The following is a 17,817-nucleotide window of genomic DNA, read 5'->3' on the forward strand; positions in this document are numbered from 1 at the left end:
AGTTTCTTATAGACATCATATAGATGAATCATTTTTAAAATCCACTCTGCTAATTCCTGTCTTAAATTGATGTATTTGGACCACTTATATTTAATGTAATTGTTGATATTTTAATTGTATAATTTCACTTTTCATTTTTATTTGTTTTTTTGTTTCTGTTTTCTTTTTCTTGCCTTCCTGTGAAAAGTTTTGTTTTCACATCTGTGAGGTATTAGAGATCATATCCTTTTTTATTGTAATTGCAAATTAGTGAATAAAATTCACCAAATGTTCAATATTAAATATTCCTGACATCTGTTAATCTACTTAGCCATCTATTCATTCATTCTTTCAAGCGATATTTATTGAACCTTGGGCCAAGCATTGTCATTTTCTTTATCTCTCAGATTATTCTCTTCTTTCAGTTCTTTAGTAGTGTACTGTATTTATTTCCTCTGGTGGTTGTAACAAATTTCCAAAAACAGTGTGGCTTAAAAATAATAGAAATTTATTCTCTCACAGTTCTAGACAACAGAAGTCTGAAGTGAAAATGTAGCAGAGATCTAGAGGAGAATACATTCTTGCATATTCCAACTTTTGGTGATCATCACCATTAGCTGACTTGTGGCTGTATTGCTCTAATTTCTGCTTCTGTAGTCAAATGACCTTTTATGTGTTTTATTCTCTGAGTTTCTCTTTAAAGGACACTTGCAATTAGATTTAGGGCCTAGCCAGTTTGGATTATCTAGAATAATCTCTTTATCTGAAGAGCCTTCTAAAAATTAAGACAACAATCATAGGTTCTAGAATTAAGATATAGACATTATCTTTTAGGGGACCACCATTCAATTCACTACAAGTAGTATTTTTTTGTGCATCTTTAATTTTCCTTTTTTGATCCTCTCTCCATTTGGCATGGGTTCTCTATTTCATACCCCTTTTCTATTCCTTCTTAATTTTGTCTCTTAAAGGATTCTCCTAGAGAGTGGTGACAACAGTGGAATGATTATGGTGTCTTGTATTTCATAGCTTACTGTGTTGCAATAGAAAAAGGCTTTCTTCATGGCAGGGCAGCTTCATTTAGAATCAGAATATGTTTCTTTTTAATAGAACTTATAAGACTCTGAAGTTCTGCAATTTAAAACATGTATTAAAGTCTTATGTACATATGCTTTAACTACAAATTCATTTGAAGAGATAAGTAAAAATAATTCTAATCAATAAGTAAATGTTATGGAATCAGCAATCAATATTTTAATTTGTATCAGTTAAGAATAGGTGGATTTCCCTCTGAGGTGATACCATGTTTATTAGCATCTTTTTGAGAGAGATACATGTGATGTAGATTAGTGTGTATATGTATGTTTCAAGTTTTTTCAGTACTTAGGCCACTTTGGTTATAATTGAAAAAAGTTTTTTGCTGTTTGGGAAGTGGTTGTCTTGGAAGAACCTAAACACTTTTTTTCAAGGTATTTAGGCTACTGAGTATTGCTGAGATTATTTTGATAACTCTTTAGTGAATGTTATGTTAAAAAGGAAAAGGAATTAGGTAAATATACCCTGCTGATCATTAAGAGTATTGAGTGTATTTTTAAGAAGTTTCTGGGATGCAGTTAAATCTAGTGCAACAAGTGATTTCACTATACCAAGACAAAATTGTATGATTTTGCTGTAGTTGATTTTATTGGTGTCCCTGTTGCTATGATTATTAATGTCTTATCCTAATAAAATGTTACCATTTATATATTTTTATAAAATATGGCAAACTGACAGGTCACAGGAGAACATTAGACAATTAAAAATATATATTTCATAATAGTCTCAAAACTTTTAGACTTAAGACATATAAAACAATAGACAATCTTGTTTCAGCACAAGCATAATTAATATCGTGTATTTGTTAGAAGATTTGCTTAATGAAATTTCAGTTTTGGTTTTAGTTTTATATTTCAATGCTGTATTTCTTGCTTAAAACTTAATCCGAATTCTGAGTGCCTATCATTCAAAGCAGTCATTTTTCTAATTAGTCCACATTTAACTGTGCAGAGGAATTTACCTTGTAATTATAAATTTTAAATTTGTGTTTTCTTTGTAAGTGCTGGTCAAGATATCCAAGGAACAAGTGTGATTGCAAATCTCCCATTTTTGATGCGACAGAATCCCACTGAGACACTGCGGAGAGTCCTGCCAAAAGTCAGAGTAAGTTGTATAAAATAAGATTGGAGTTTCCTGTTTTTTCCCCAGCAGTGTGTTGTCATTGTTGAAGAAAGATTTTGGAGCTTTAGTGGCTGATCTTTTGCACCTAAAAATTGAGTGGAGAAAGCATTATTATAGACATTTCTAATTATAATGAAAATATTTAGGGAAATTAGCTGATGGAAATGGAGAAATCCAGATTTTAATGTAAAATTTCTTCAGTCATATTCTCAGTAAAGACGGTTTACTAAAGGTGGTTTTCAGTAGGTCAAAAACACCTCTTAACCATTGTTTAAAAAAGTATTTAATAGTCTGTTGACTTAAATCTATATTAATAGTATTTGTATAACACTGATGTTATAATTGAGCTGATATTCCTGATATTGACCCTATGACGGCTTCTGAAGAATCATCAAATAAAGATTGAATTATGGCCATCACAATTTTAGATGTGTATGTAATTTATTGCTTTATAAATTTCTTCAGAGTTAGTTTTTCTGCAATAAACAAAAATGTTTGATTTTGATCTGCTATTATATTATTTCTTGGGACTTATATTTATTGATTATTAATATAAAATTAAATAATTTCAACTATTAAATATTTAATACTTATTTGTTTGTACTTATGTGCAAAGTGCTTTCCTTTATAAGAACTTGAATAAACAAAACACCAGTGTGTGTGTCTTTTAAGAGTTACCTGCTAATGGGGTCAGTGAGGATACATACTAATGAGGATTATGTTTGCTAATAGAGTTTGGTAGATCTTACCTTGTTTTTTTAATTTGGATATAGCTCTTTTCATAATTTTTAACTAATTTGTACGTGTTTAAAATACTGAAGTTATTAGTGAGTTCTTGAGTTTTATTTTTAGGTATGTGTAACATGGTTCTAGTTACTGTGATTTAGATCAGAATGTACCATGTTATTTTCATGAGATGCCCACTTTTCTATGCAGGCACTATGAATGTTTTTACTGATTACGATGGTGAACTAAGATGATAGTTATTTTGGCATTGCATGTGATTTGAAAGTAAATAAGCTTTTTTGTATCTGTTTTTCCCAGAATTATGACATAATTTCAAAGGAATTAGGTCCACACAGACCAGGTTTATTCACATTCATTTTCAGTGACAGTAAGTGACCTACTCTTGTCAGCATGACAGCTGGAAGAGCCAGTTAAACAATAGAAAGGAACAGATATTTAGGTCCTCTTTGGTACAGAGTTAATGTAAGTAAGCAAATGAGATTTAAAGCTAAAAATATGCTGCACACTCTGCATTGAGCAGTTGAAATCTGGTCCACAGAGAGCATATTAGATGTCCAAAGTTTCATGATGAAAGAGAGCAGTGAACTTTAGAGGTCTCTAAATTACTTTGCAAAAATCCTTTTGCTGAGTTAACAATAAAGGAAATTAAATAACAGCTCTCCTAAAACCTTAATTTCATGGGACTGTATAAAGAATATTATACAGTCATATGCATAGCATATTTATACAAAGAATCAAATGTATCTTCTGAAACTATAAGGTATTTGCCTGAGTTATAGAAGATATGGTTTTAATAAGCTTTAAAAGTAATCAAAATTAATCCGTAATACAGAGTATATTAACAGAATAAATAGATAAATAGGAAGTATATATTAATGAATGTGTACTAAGGAAACCTTTATTTATAGCTGAATGATTTCATTCATTTATTTTACTAATCAACATGCAACCATTTATTTAGGACCATCGTCTTGACTTGTACTCCCTTTAAAAGAGATACCAAAAAGGTAGAAGAGTCCAGATTAGGCTGTATATTAGGAAGACCTAATGACCACAGAAAACAGTGAGAGAACAAGTATAATAGAATATTGTGCGTTTCTGACTTTATGTAAAAATGCTGAAGAATAAGGCAGATGAGAAGGGCTTTATGGTGGTAACTCCAATAATAGTGACTTTTATTGATAGTTTAATATATAATGTAGACAGCTAAACATTTAATCACCCCCATTTTTTAAAAATAAAAAAAGATTTTTATCATTTTTCAAATGATAAAATCTATGTTTCTGTGCATGTCATTTTAAATTCATTGTATTCAGATTTTGTTATGACTTATTGGTACTCCTTGTTAGCACCTTTGTTAATTCCACCTCACTTCTGTGAGTTTACTTTCCAGTGATGAAACGCTGACAAAATCTTGGGTTAACTATGTACCTTTGCTTGGCCATGATTTCTCAATTTTTTTTTAAAAAGTGATCTTGAACATTTAGTAATAATGGTATTCTCATTCATTCATAAATATTTACTGAGTACTTCCTATAAGACAGGCACTGTTCTAAGCACTGGGAAAATAGAAAGGAACAAAAGATAGGGGACTTGCCCTCAAGGAGGCTACAGTCCAGATGGAGAAATGGACATTAAACAAGTAAATCCCTCCCCACCCAAGAAAGGTATAATCATCCTTTGTGATAAGCCCTCTGAGTGTACAGAACAGGAGTTGATGAAGTGAAGTAATAAAGTAATGAGAATATCTGCTGTGCATTGGGATGTCAAGGAATGCCTTTTTGAGGAGCAGAAAACTGAAGGGATGGAAAGAAGCAGCAATTTCAGAGTCAGGACCAAGTAGGGAGTGTGGTAAATAGCCCTAAGGTGAAAGAGCTGGGTGGGACTAAGAGAGACAGGTATGTTTGGGACCCAGTGGATGGGGTGGGATGTGATTGAGAAGAGGTTCAAGAAATGTTTGATGACAGAGCATACAAGCATTGGTTTTTATTAGGACAGTGAAAAGTCACTGAAGGCTTTAAAGCAGGCAGTGACTTAATTGTGTTTCTATTTCACGGTGATCATTATAGTTATTGTATGGAGAATAGATTGGAGTGGGATAGTTAGGAAGCTTCAGTACTAGTCCTCATAGCTAATATGAGGCTAACTAATTAGGACAGTAGAGAGCAGTGGACATATCTGAGATACATGGATTAAGATAGAATGAGCAGAACTTCATAATGGATTGGGTTTCTGAAGTGAGAGATGACTTCCGGATTTCTGGCTTGACCATACATATGGTTCTGCTGGTTTTCAGTTATGATTAATAGTATGTTAAATTCATAAGGAAAAATAATTTGTATACTTGATAATACTGGTCTTTTATGAATGATTTACTTTTTTTAGATAGTTTAAAGATATGAACAATAAATATTTTATGCAAGAAGTTAATAACAAGATTTTTACCATGTTTATAACAGTAGTGTATGCAGTTTTTAGAGCTCACTTTTTACCTTGTCTTTACCTTTAAGAACATCAGATAAAGTAATGGAGATATTGCTGGGCTTATGTATTATAAACTTTCATCAGTGATATTTTTTGTTTTATTGCATTTTCATTTTGTTCTTGTAATAATGGATTAATTGAAAAGTGATTTTAAAACTAGGTTGCTGTTTTCACTGTTTTAGAGATAAAGGAATTTAATGTTTAAAAATAAAATGTCAGAAACAGAGTTAGTATTACAATTGAGCCAATCCATCAGATTGAGGTTGATGTCTAGAATAACTAATAAAAGAAGAAAAATAGAAACTAAGAAAAATAGAATTGAGCCAATCCGTAGTATTTCCCCAATTTGTTTTCTAAATTGTATCCATTGGTAGTGCAATTAGGTCACTCATCTCAAGGTTAAATTTAGCTAGGAATTTAGAAAGGAAATATTTTGACCTCCAATTTACATTTCCTAAATGTGGAGACATTTTAAAATATAGTCATTACCATATATTCATATTACATGATTTAATCCTAGGATATCTATTAAAAAAGAATTTCTCTCCTGTGTTCTTTATTAAGTTTTAATTCTTTTTCCACAGTATATTAAATTGAAATCTTAGATGTTTGTTAGACTTCAGTATTTGATTTGAACTTCCAGTTATCTAGAAGTGAAATAATTTGATTGTCAAGATAAATATCCAAAATATTATACAATAGTCTTTTATAAAATTCAGAATAATAGTGATATAATTCCACTATGTAACGAGGGTGATTCCTTTACAATCCAATGCAAAAAGATTCTCTACATATTGAGTTATTTACTTAGTTGTTTTTATACTTATATTTAGGCAACCATAATACAGGTTATAAAATTAATAGAAATTGAGCAATGCGATGCACAGATAAAAATAACTAGCGAATATTTATTGAGGTCTTACTATGTGTCAGACACTGTATTCTGTCAGATATTCTACACATTTTAATCTGAATCCTCATAGCAGTTCTATAGTGATCATTTGACAGTGGAAGAATAATCTTAGTTAAGCAATTTGCTCAAAGTCACAAAGCTTGCAAGTGGTATAATTAGGTTTAAACAGCAAGTCCGACTCCTGAGTCCTCACTCTTTACTACTTGTTAGCTGATCATGACTGTAACAGATATATAATGTGTAATTTAATGTCTCAAGCCTTAGTCATCTCCTGTCTGTACTACAGCAGCCTCCTCACTGAATTTGTTGCTTTTCCACTTTGCCTCCTATAACAAACTCACCCAGAGAGATCTTTTAAAAAGTGTCAATCTATCTTATCTCCCTCTTGCATGAAAATTACTTAAATGGTGTGGAAGATAGAATCATGCCCCTTCCAAAGAGGTATTGGGCCCTAATTCCTAGAAATTATAAATGTTACCTTATTTGGAAAAAGGTTCTTTGCAGATATAGTTAAGGATCTTGAGATTGGAAGATTATCTTGGATTATCGGGGTGCCAGTCTAAATGCCATCACATGTGTCCTTATAAGAAGGCAGAGGAGTGTTGACACATACATGTAGAAGAATGCAGTGTCAAGATGGAGGTAGATATTGGAGTAATGTGGCCACAAGCCGAGGAATGACAGCAACCACCAGAAGCTGAAAGAGGCAAAATTAGATTCTATCCCAGAGCCTCTAGATGGATTGTGGCCTTGCTGACACTTGGATTTTGACCAGGTGATACTGATTTTGAAATTCTGGCCTCCAGACCTGTGAGAGAAGAAATAGCTGGTGTTTTAAGCTGCTATTTAAGTTTGTGGTAATTTGTTACAGCAGTCACAGGAAACTAATACAAGTAACTTCCCATTTCAGATAAAATACAACTCCTTACTATGTCCATAAATCACCCCCCTCTATCTTTGTGATCTCATCATCCGCCAGTCTTTTCTCTTTCTTTCCTAAGGGCAGAGTATTTGTCAGTCTGGTTTCTCACTATATCCCCAGGACTTAGAATAGTGCCTGGCAAATAATGGGCACTCAAAAAAATTTTGTAAATGAGTGTTAATTGAACTTAACATTCAGAGACAATAAGTATATACCTGAAAGTATATACTGTTCAGAGACAATAAGTATATACTGAAAGGGAGCATTGGCCTGATCCACTGATGGCATTCTTGGATGAGAATTAGGAAGATAATTTATTTGGAAATTTCACATATACATATAGAGTGGTGTAACACTGATTTTTGTTTCTAGAGAGACTTTTTGGGGGCTTGGGGAGGATTCAGGAAATACATAAGAAAGAAGGATAAAAGAGACATAATCAATATGAAATTTGATTTCCTTTTATTTTGGTGCATGCCTGTAGTCTCAGCTACTGGAGCTCAGGAGTTTGAGGCTGCAGTGAATAGCTACTGACTGCACTCCAGCCACGGCAGCATAGCAAGACCTTGCCTCTAAAAACAAAAAAAGAAAAATAATAGGAAAAAATCATAAATTTCTCCTAATTTGATTATTTTAGATTTGTATCTCCTGTATATGGGTAGTTTTTAAAAACATCTTATTCTAGAATTTTTACAGAAAGCATTTACTTTATAAATTTTGTAAATAGCTTAACTTTTTTAAAAGTCATATTTCAAATAGCATAGTTAAGTGGACAAACAACACATATTGAGAATTCCTAATTCCCAAATCCAAAATCAAAATGCTCCAAAATTTGAAGCATTTTGAACATAGATATGATGCTACAAGCAGAAACTCCCCATTACCTCATGTGATGAATCGCAGTTAAAGTCAAAATGAAGTAAAAACTTAGTTTCATGTACAAAATTATTAAAAATACGGTATAAAATTACATTCAGCCTATGTGTATAAGCTGTATATGAAACAAATGAATTTCATGTTTAGACTGGGGTCCTATCCCCAAGATATTTTGTTATGAATATGCAAATATTCCAAAACCCTAAAAACATTCAAAATCTGAAACACTTTTGGTCCCAAGCATTTGGGATAAGGGATACTCAACTCAGAATAATGTGTGGAACACTTACTGTGGGCCAGGCATTGTGCTTAATGCTTTAGATATATCCTTAAAAAAATCCTAACAACTCCATGTGATGTATTTATACTCATTTTACAGTTGGGAAAATCTAGGCTTAAAAAATTCAGTGTTTGTGAATATGTTGTTGAGAAATTTCTAGGAAGCATGAAAGTAAGTATGTAATTTATTCTTACAGTTCACTAAGAAAAAGACATAATCCTTGACTAAAGGGATTAAAGAGCATAAACAAATGATACAGATTGCTTTCTTCTTTGGTTTGCAGCTAAAAAAACAGGCAACTGTCTTCCTCACTGTAGATGATGTGTTCTGAGATAAACTAAAAGTTAAGTTCTGAGGAAAGCAAAAGGATTTTGTGAAAACAACACAGTTATGTATCATAGGCAGATCATGATGCTCCAGACCCCCTACAGATCATAAAAAGCCCACAGCATAGTATTCTATAGAGAGGCTAAACATTTAGGGACGCTCATAGGAAGGAATGTAAATAAAAAAGTGAAATAATTTCTGTAATGTAAGGTTGATAGAAGATAATTCTCAGGGTCAGAATTAAGAGATCTTGTGCTTTAGGAAGCATAAAATTATATAACTTATTTTTCTAGTTCACTTAGAAAAAAAGAGGTAGTATTAATGAAAGGAGTTATAGATGAACAGATTGATACAAACTTATATGGTTTACAGCTTACAAATAAAAGTAGATTGAATGCTATGTATTTTGAGAATAGTTTTTTATGCTTTTTCTTTTTACATATATCTATTTGTATTTAAGGACAAAATTGATTGACATTACTAATTACTTCACAATAATAATTAAAATTCTGTGAAAAATTTACTGACTATATAGTTTTTCTGGGCATTATTAGCTGATATTCCTTATAGACCTAGAAATAGTACCTTTTGATAAATTCTTAATGGACACCAGTGTTTTTACGTATGCTTTTTAGTCATTTAGTCACTTGTTAATTTTACCCTATCTGCAATAAAAATGAACTGAAACTTCTGAAATGTTTTTAAATGTGTAGTTAAGCTTGTAAGGGAGTAAGGAATAGTACTAGGGCTCAAAAACAAAGCAATCTGTTTCAGTTCCACTTAGGACATAGAAAGCTGCAAAAGAACATCACACTAATTCTGATAACAGTAGGTTAGCCACAAATTCTACACAGTCATAACTTCTTGAGCATAGCAGAGCTGGTTACAAAGCAACCAAGTGAGCTGAATTCATAAGAGTAACAAACCCCTCTGCGGATAGATGGGACACAGGAACATTGACTTGGCAGAGCATAGGAGGAAGAGGTTCCCACCATATAAAGTAATTAGCGGCATCAGCTAAGATTTTAACAAAATGTTAAAGGGTGACTGTGTATTAGCACAGTTTATATGTTTAGAGTAACTTGTAGCTTAGACACAGAGGAATTTTGTATTCATTTGCAAGCTCTTTTTTATACGTCTCCACTGTTTGCTCTGTAAGAAAGATTGGGGGACAGCGCAGGAGATTGGAGAGCATCTCCCTTGGTGATAAAGGTGTGGTAGTGATGAACTGCTTCTAAGGGACAGGAGCCAAATCTGCCTACCTTCTGAAAAGCTTCTACTTTATGAAGCAAAAGTCTGAGCTGTGGAGGGAGAAGCAGTGAACTGTCCTGCTTCTACAGCCCAGGTGAAGTGCCATTGCTTCTGTGGGAATGGTAGGAGCAAAACCCACTTGCCTCTGGAAGAGAGGTAGAAAACCCTCCTCTAGGACTATGCAAATGTGCTATAGCTGGAACCTGAGTAACGCCATTTTATGAAAGACAAAGCTGTTTTCCAAAAATAAGTTGTAACGGCTGCCCCATTCTCCTCACAATGACTGCTAACCTTGGCTTCTGTAAATAAAACTGCTTACCTTTTCTTATCAGTGACTGCCAGAATTGCTGGCCTTTGCTTACCAGTAGTAACCAGAATAAGCAGCCCAAGTTAATTCCATCCTGGCCCCTGCAACTTGTAGTAAGTAACTAAGATCTGTGGATTCCACCACTGCCCAGATGATGTGTAAACTAATGCTTATCTTGACTTCTGTAAACCACTTAGGTAACAATTGAAGTGACAAGTCCCCTAGCCCTTGGAATGTCCAAAGACCCACACCCTCCTCTCTGCCCGGGAGGTGATTTACGGAATCCCCTGGCCTTCAGAATGTCTGAATCCCTTCACCCCCACCCCTGCCCCATATGCTTACCCCTGGAAGTGGTTTACTGGCATAAAAGGGTCTTGTCACCCTCCTTTCGGGGCCACGGGTTGGAGAGACGTGAGTCCTCTGTGGTCGCCGGCAATAAAGACCCTGCAATTTGGCATACTTTTGTCTTGGTGTTAATTTTATAATCTCACATTTCAATACTTCATGAAGATCTCTTACTTCTGGGAGAAGGTGGTAGAATAAGCCTTTTGACACTAGAAGCTGGGTGTGGAAGGCAGGAGATGTTAGACCCAGGAGTCTGCACTGATAAAAAGCAGAGGTCTGCCACCAGTGGGGATAGGGCAAGAAACTTGACCCTGCCAAAGGACCCCTCTGCACCCTAAGATACAAAGTCATAGAACAGGAACACTGAAAAAGTTATATTCCCGAGGCCCAGGCTCAAAGACCCTGCCTATGATGAGGCTGGACCAAGATATCTGAGAATCCGCTATACCCACCATTAGCCTAGTGTGTAGTAAGAAGCATCAATTGTCTACTACTAGACAAGGGACAAAAGTGTGGAGAGAGAGCCCTACTGAAAACGGTGGAGCAGGAACACTGAAGAAAATCCTTTGGCATCTGAGGCTGCACGTTAAACACAAGGTAACAGTGGCCTACCATTGGAGGTTTGAAACCTGTGGTGCTGTGATTACCATAGCAACAAAAATCCTCAAACCCAGCTCAACTGCTAACTCGACGACTTATTCAGCCCACTATACTTAACAGCCTAGCAGAAGAGGAATGCTCATTTCTGAGCATACATACTGTTACCTCTATCTTCACTGAATATCCAGGATTCAAAATTTCAAAATCAAAAATTTCTGGGCACCCAAAATAGGAAAACTTAGTAAAGCATAAAGTAGCAACAGGTCTAGTGTCAGAGGTGACCCAGATATTGGAAGTATTAGGGAATTTAAAGTAACTATGATTTATATGGTTAAAAATCCACTGAAAAAACAACATGCCTGGATGTATAAGAGATTTCAAAAGAATATGGCTGGCAAAAAAATCAGTGAACTTGAAAATAGAAATTATTCAAACTGAAACATAGAGATAGCAAAGAGTGAAAACGTAGAAGAGAACATCCAATGGCTTTGAGACAGTATAAAAAGATCTAATATATATGCGATCAGTATCTCAGAATGAGAAAAGAGAAATGGGAAAGAAGAACTATTTAAAGAAGTACTAGCCAGAACAACGTGTAGATCTAAGAAGACCAGAGGACTCCAAGCAGGATACATGCGTGTGTGTGCAAACATACCCCTAGACACCATAAAGTGCTGACAATAAAGAGATAATCTTGGAAGTAGCCAGAGACAAAGGTGAAAATTGAACAGACTTCTTGTCAGAAACTAGTCTAGAGGGCAAAAGAATGCCATATTAAAAGTACTGAAAGTAAAAAGCAAAAATTAAAGTCAACTAAAATATATACCCAGTTAAAATATCTTTCTAGGATGAAGACAAAAATAACTTTTTTTAGACAAACAGAAATTGAGAGAATTAGTTGTATCAAATCTAAACCACCAAGAAATGGTAAAGGAAATTCTTTTTTTTTTTTTTCTGAGACAGAATTTTGCTTGTTGCCCAGGCTGGAGTGCATGGTATGATCTTGGCTTATGGCAACCTCTGCCTCCCAGGTTCAAGTGATTCTTCTGCCTTAGCTGGATTACAGGTGCCTACCATCATACCTAACTAATTTTTTATATCTTTAGTAGAGACGGGGTTTCACTATGTTGGCCTGACTGGTCTCGAACTCCTGACCTCAGGTGATCCGCCCCCAAAAGTGCTGGGATTACAGGTCTGAGCTACTGTGCCCGGTTGTAAAGGAAATTATTCAGGTAAAAGTAATGTGATACCAGATGGAAATTTGGATTTACATGAATAAATGAAGAGCACTGGAAATGTTAAAAATTAGGGTAAGCATAAAAGAAATAATAACAATTCTACATAAGTTCTTTCAGAAAATAGAGGAGGCGGTCAGAACTTCCCGATAAACTTTCAGGCCCAACATTACCCTGATGTACATACCTCATGAGCTTAGATGCAAACATCTAAAAAATGACAAATCTAACAATTATAGCAAAAGGATAATGATACATTATGACTTGTCAGGGTTTATCTCAGGAATTCAAGATTGTTTCACAATTTAAAAACTAATCAATATAAATCATCCTATCAAAAAACTAAAAAAGGAATACCACCATCTAATAATCTCAGTAGATTTAGAGAAAGTATTTGACACAATCTAACAACTATTTCTAGAAGAAAGAAATCTAGCCAGATGCGATGGCGCACACCTGTAATACCAGCTATTAGGAGGCTGAGTTATGAGGATCTCTTGAGCCCAGCAGTTTGAGTCTAGCCTAGTGAAGATATGAGACCCTGTCTTCAACAAATAACCCCACAACTGAGTAAACTAAGAATAGATGGGAGCTTCCTCTGTGAGAACCCTACAGGTGAAAAGTCTTTTCCCTAAGATCAGGAAAAGGCCAAAGGTGTCTGTTCTTACCACTTTTGTTTAACAGTATACTGGACATACTAGCCAATATAGTAAGGCAACAAAAGAAAAAGCATTCACATTGCAGAGAAAGAAGTAAAGGTTTTTTTTTTTTTTCTCAGATAACATTATCATGTTTAGGAATCTACAAAAGAAAAATACTGGAACTTCGAAGCAAGTATAGAAGGTTGTGGGATACAAGGTCAATATACAAAAATCAATTGTGTTTCTACAAACCAGCAACCAACAATTGGAAATTGAAAATTTTCTTAAACTATCAAAATAGCATTAAAGTATGTAATACTTAGGGATAAATGTTACATAAGATCTATAAACTGAAAACTATAGAACATTTCTGAGAGGAAATGAGAGAATGAAGTGAACTGAATATAGATCATATTCATGGATCAAAAGACTCTGTATTGCTAAGATGTCAGTTTGCCCAGATGAATACATATATTTAATGCAAAATAATAAAAATTCAAGTAGGCTGAGTTTTTGTAGGAAATGACAAACTAATTCGCAGTTTCATTTGAAAACATAAAGTACCTAGAATAGCCAAAACAACTTTGAAAAACAGGAACAAAATTGAAGGACTTTTATTACCTGATTTCAAGACATAATACGTAGCCACAGCAATTAATACTGTATGATTGGTGTGAAGGGAGAGAAAGAAATCAATGAGACATACAAAATGGTTTAAAAAAACTCTCACATACCCCACAAATTGTCAGTTTGTTTTTGACACGGGGCAAAGGCAATTCATTATAGAGAGGATAGGCTTTTCAACAAATGATTCTAAAACAGTTTGAAAAATAAATCCATGCCTGGCTCCATATGCAAAAACTAAAATAGATCATAGACCTAAATGTTAAAGACTGAAATTATTAATACTTCTAGCAGAAACCATAAGAGAAAATCTTCGTGACCTTGGGTTAGGCAAAAGTTTCTTACGTATGATTCTAGAAGCATGATCCATAGAAAAAAAATTTGATAAATTAGATCTATTTTTCAGAAGACACTCTTAAATGAATGAAAAGACAAATCAGAATGGAAGAAAACATTTGAAAATCACATAGATGACAAAGGGCATGTGTTCAGAATACATAAAGAACCTCTCAATATGCTTTAAGAAGACAACCCAGTTTTTAGAAATATGCAAAAATTTGTAAGATGCTTTACCAAATAACATTTACAGATGGCTAGTAAACATAAGAAAAGATGTTCAACATCATTAGTCATTAGGAAAATGCAAGTAAATCTCTAACACACTTGTTAAAATATCTGTACCAAAAACAAAAAAGATCAGCTGACCTCATGAAGTATCATGGAAGATTGTGGAGCAACTCAAACTCCCTTACACTGTTGGTGGGAATGTAAGATGGTATAACAACTTTAGAAAACAGGTTCTCAAAACTTTAAACATACATCTACTGTATTGCTCAGCTATTTAACTCCTAAGGATTAAGAGAAAATGAAACATCTTTTCATATAAAGACTTATGTATGAATATTTATTGCAGCTTTTCCTGCTACAGCTAAAACTGGAAACAACCCTAATATTGTCAGCAGTTGATGGAATTATGGTATAAGCATTCAATGATATAATGCTCTATTCATACTCTGGTTGTGTTGAAATTTCTTCTCTATTCTGTGGCTTCTCCTGATATTTTATATTTTATTTTGTAAACAACATGATTGGGTTTTATTTTTTAATCCAATCTCACACTGTATTTTAATTAGAATATTTTTCCTATTTATATTTAATGTACTTTCATAGGTCATGTTACAATTTGCTTTTTCTTTTTGCCAACTGCTCTGTTTCTTTTTCTCTTATTTTATTTGAATTGATGAAGTAGTTTTATCACTTTCCCCTTCTTCTGTTAGCTCGGAAGTTATAGACTCTTAGTTTTCTTGTGTTAGTGACCTTAGACATTACAAAAAGGACATATTGTCAAAGTTTAATTTCATTTGTATTTTTACCCTCTTCCTGGATAATAATACAAGGACCTTACTATTCTCTATTTAATCCTCTTATGACTTATCTGTTATTGTTGTTAGCTATTTTATTTATATATTTCAGGTCTCCCAGAGACTGTTATTGTTTTATCCAATCAATATCTATTTAGATTTACCCATGTATCTATCATTTTTTATTATTACCTATAGTATTTCCATTTGGAATCTTTTTTTTTCCTGCCTGAAGAACACATTTTAGTATTCAGTACAATTCTGCTGGTAACAAATTCTCTTTGTTTTTATTGGTTTGAAAATGTCTTCCACATGCATTTTAAATAGATGTTTTATTAGCATAGGATTTTACACTGTGTATCTGTAGATTTCTAGAAAAATGGAGACATATTTATGGCTTCTTGACTTTGTGGCTTATTTTCCTTGGCCAGTTTTGGAAAATTCTGATGTCTTTTTACATGTGCCTCTGGCTAATCTTCTCTCTCTCCTACTTCTAAGACTTCAATTTTACATATATTAGACCTTTTGATAGTATTTTTATGTTCTTTATTATCTTTTCTTTCTTTTCCATCCTTTTTTTCTGTTTCTGATTCAGGTGTTTTATTCTAATATATCTTCCATCTCACCAATTCATCTGTGTCTAACCTGATTTTTATTTTGATTATGTATTTGGTCTATAATTTCTATTTAGCTCTTTAAAATATGCCATATAAAAAACATCTTAGAGAATTAAATTCTCAATTATACCAGTACCTGGAGCTCCTTTTGGTATGTTTATATTTTGTATTGTTTCTGCTTATTTTCTTATCTCCTCATATGTGTTGATATTATTGATTGTGTGCTTGATCTTATATTTGACAAATTTTTGTAAAAATAGTTTGAGGCCTAAGATGATATCTTTCTCATGGAAGGAATATGTTTTCTTTTATCAGACACCTAACTGCACTAGCAATAGAGTCTTATTTAACTTGATTCTAGGTACTGGATGATTTGAAACTAGGCTGTCCTCCCCTGCAAAGAACAGTCTATTCAGGATTGCCCTTGTAACTAATGCAGAGGACCGGACTCTGAAAGGCTGTCAGAGAAGTCACTTAGGCTCTCAGTCCCTCAAGACCCTCTTCCAGAATCAACAAATAGCCCCAGGTCCAAAGCAGGCCCCAAATTGCATGCTCACTTGTCTGGATATTAGTTGTCTCTTAGATCTTGGAAGGGTAATTTTTTACTACCTTATTAGTGTCCATATGCCTGTGTGGAGACGATTTTTACATTTTGTTCAGCTTTAAAAATTATCCTTGCCAGGAGCGTTGATTGGAGTTACCTAGTCTGCCTTTATTGAAAGAAGAAGTTCTCTTTCCTGTTATTATTCCTTCTTGATTTAATCTTAGAATGGTATTAACCACAACATTACTATTTATATACCTGTATAGGTTCTCTGTGCACACATACCCCTCTACCATACCCTGTTCACCAACTCCACATCCACACAGATCAACTGATTGTTTTCTAATGATACCTTAGAAGTAATCCAGAACCTAAAATTAAATATTTTGCCAAAACCTTTGTGATATGTGTCCTTAATGTACACTTTGAGTTCTTAAGCTTCCTTATTTTGTTGGTGTGACATTATGTTTATAGTAGCAGTAGCAGGATGGCGGAGCTTACATTCTAACTACACTGTTAATTCTGTAACTAAAATTGTGATAACAGCAAGTCATCTTCTCTGGGGTGTTAGAGAAGGCTTTACTGAGAAGTGACAACTGACTTGTATGAGGAGAAATAATTAGACAAAGAACAAGATAAGGGGAGATAGGAAAGCAAACATTCCCAGCATTGAGAAGGAAAGAGAAGCATGCAGATTGAATGCAGATTCAAAGAATTGAGAGAAAATCAATGTGCTAGAGCATAAAGCAGGAAGAACTGCTGAGGCAGTGAAAAGCCCAAATTATGCAGATCCTTCGGTACATTATGCAAGAGAATATTCAAATTACAGTGTTAAGTGCTTTGAAATCTCATGCTGACTCTAAAGTCAAAAATGAATCAGAAAAGAGTGATGTAGGATGGAATGGAAGGGAGGCAGTGGGTGAGGATCACTTGGAATCTGTGACCCTTACCTGAGAAAACCTTCAAAATAGCTTGGACTGTTTGAGAAAATACCATGAGCTCAATTTTGGAGTTGTTCTCTTTGAGACATCCAAAGTAGATATTGCAGAGAGTTGTATATTACAGATCTGATACTCTGAACAGGTCTGCCAATAAAAAAGTAAAATTTATACAGATTCCATTTAAAGGCATTTGTGTGGAAGAGATTGTCTACAGAGAAAATGAAGAGCAAAAGGGGAGAACTGCTACTGGAGACATAATTTTACACTAACAAAATAAGGAAGCTTAGGAACTCAAAGTGTAAATTAAGGAGACATATCACAAGGGTTTTGGCAAAATATTTAATTTTAGGTTCTGGATTACTTCTAAGGTATCATTAGAAAACAATCAGTTGATCTGTGTGGATGTGGGGTTGGTGAACAGGGTATGGTAGAGGGGTATGTGTGCACAGAGAACCTATGCAGGTATATAAATAGGAATGTTGTGGTTAATATCATTCTAAGATTAAATCAAGAAGGAAAAATAACAGGAAAGGGAACTTCTTTCAGTAAAGACAGACTAGGTAACTCTAATCAACACTCCTGGCAAGGATAATTTTTAAAGCTGAA

General features: G+C 34.0%; 1 protein-coding gene across 15 annotated transcripts in view; it reads left to right on the plus strand.

Moving 5' to 3' along the window:
- The window catches only part of PPP4R4 (protein phosphatase 4 regulatory subunit 4), a 116,989-nt gene that overhangs the window by 40,819 nt on the left and 58,353 nt on the right, over window positions 1–17,817 (plus strand). For all 15 annotated transcript variants that reach the window (XR_013521499.1, XR_013521500.1, XR_004730113.3 and 12 more), the window contains exon 3: window positions 2,076–2,178. Coding sequence is in view for 7 of the 15 variants with exons in the window: in XM_035261365.3 (XP_035117256.1) it covers window positions 2,076–2,178 (103 nt within the window). In the remaining 8 variants the exon portion in view is untranslated. The remainder of the gene's footprint in view (window positions 1–2,075; window positions 2,179–17,817) is intronic.

The sequence above is a fragment of the Callithrix jacchus genome, chromosome 8, assembly GCF_049354715.1.
Source record: "Callithrix jacchus isolate 240 chromosome 8, calJac240_pri, whole genome shotgun sequence".
In the NCBI taxonomy this organism is placed as follows: Eukaryota; Metazoa; Chordata; class Mammalia; order Primates; family Cebidae; genus Callithrix; species Callithrix jacchus.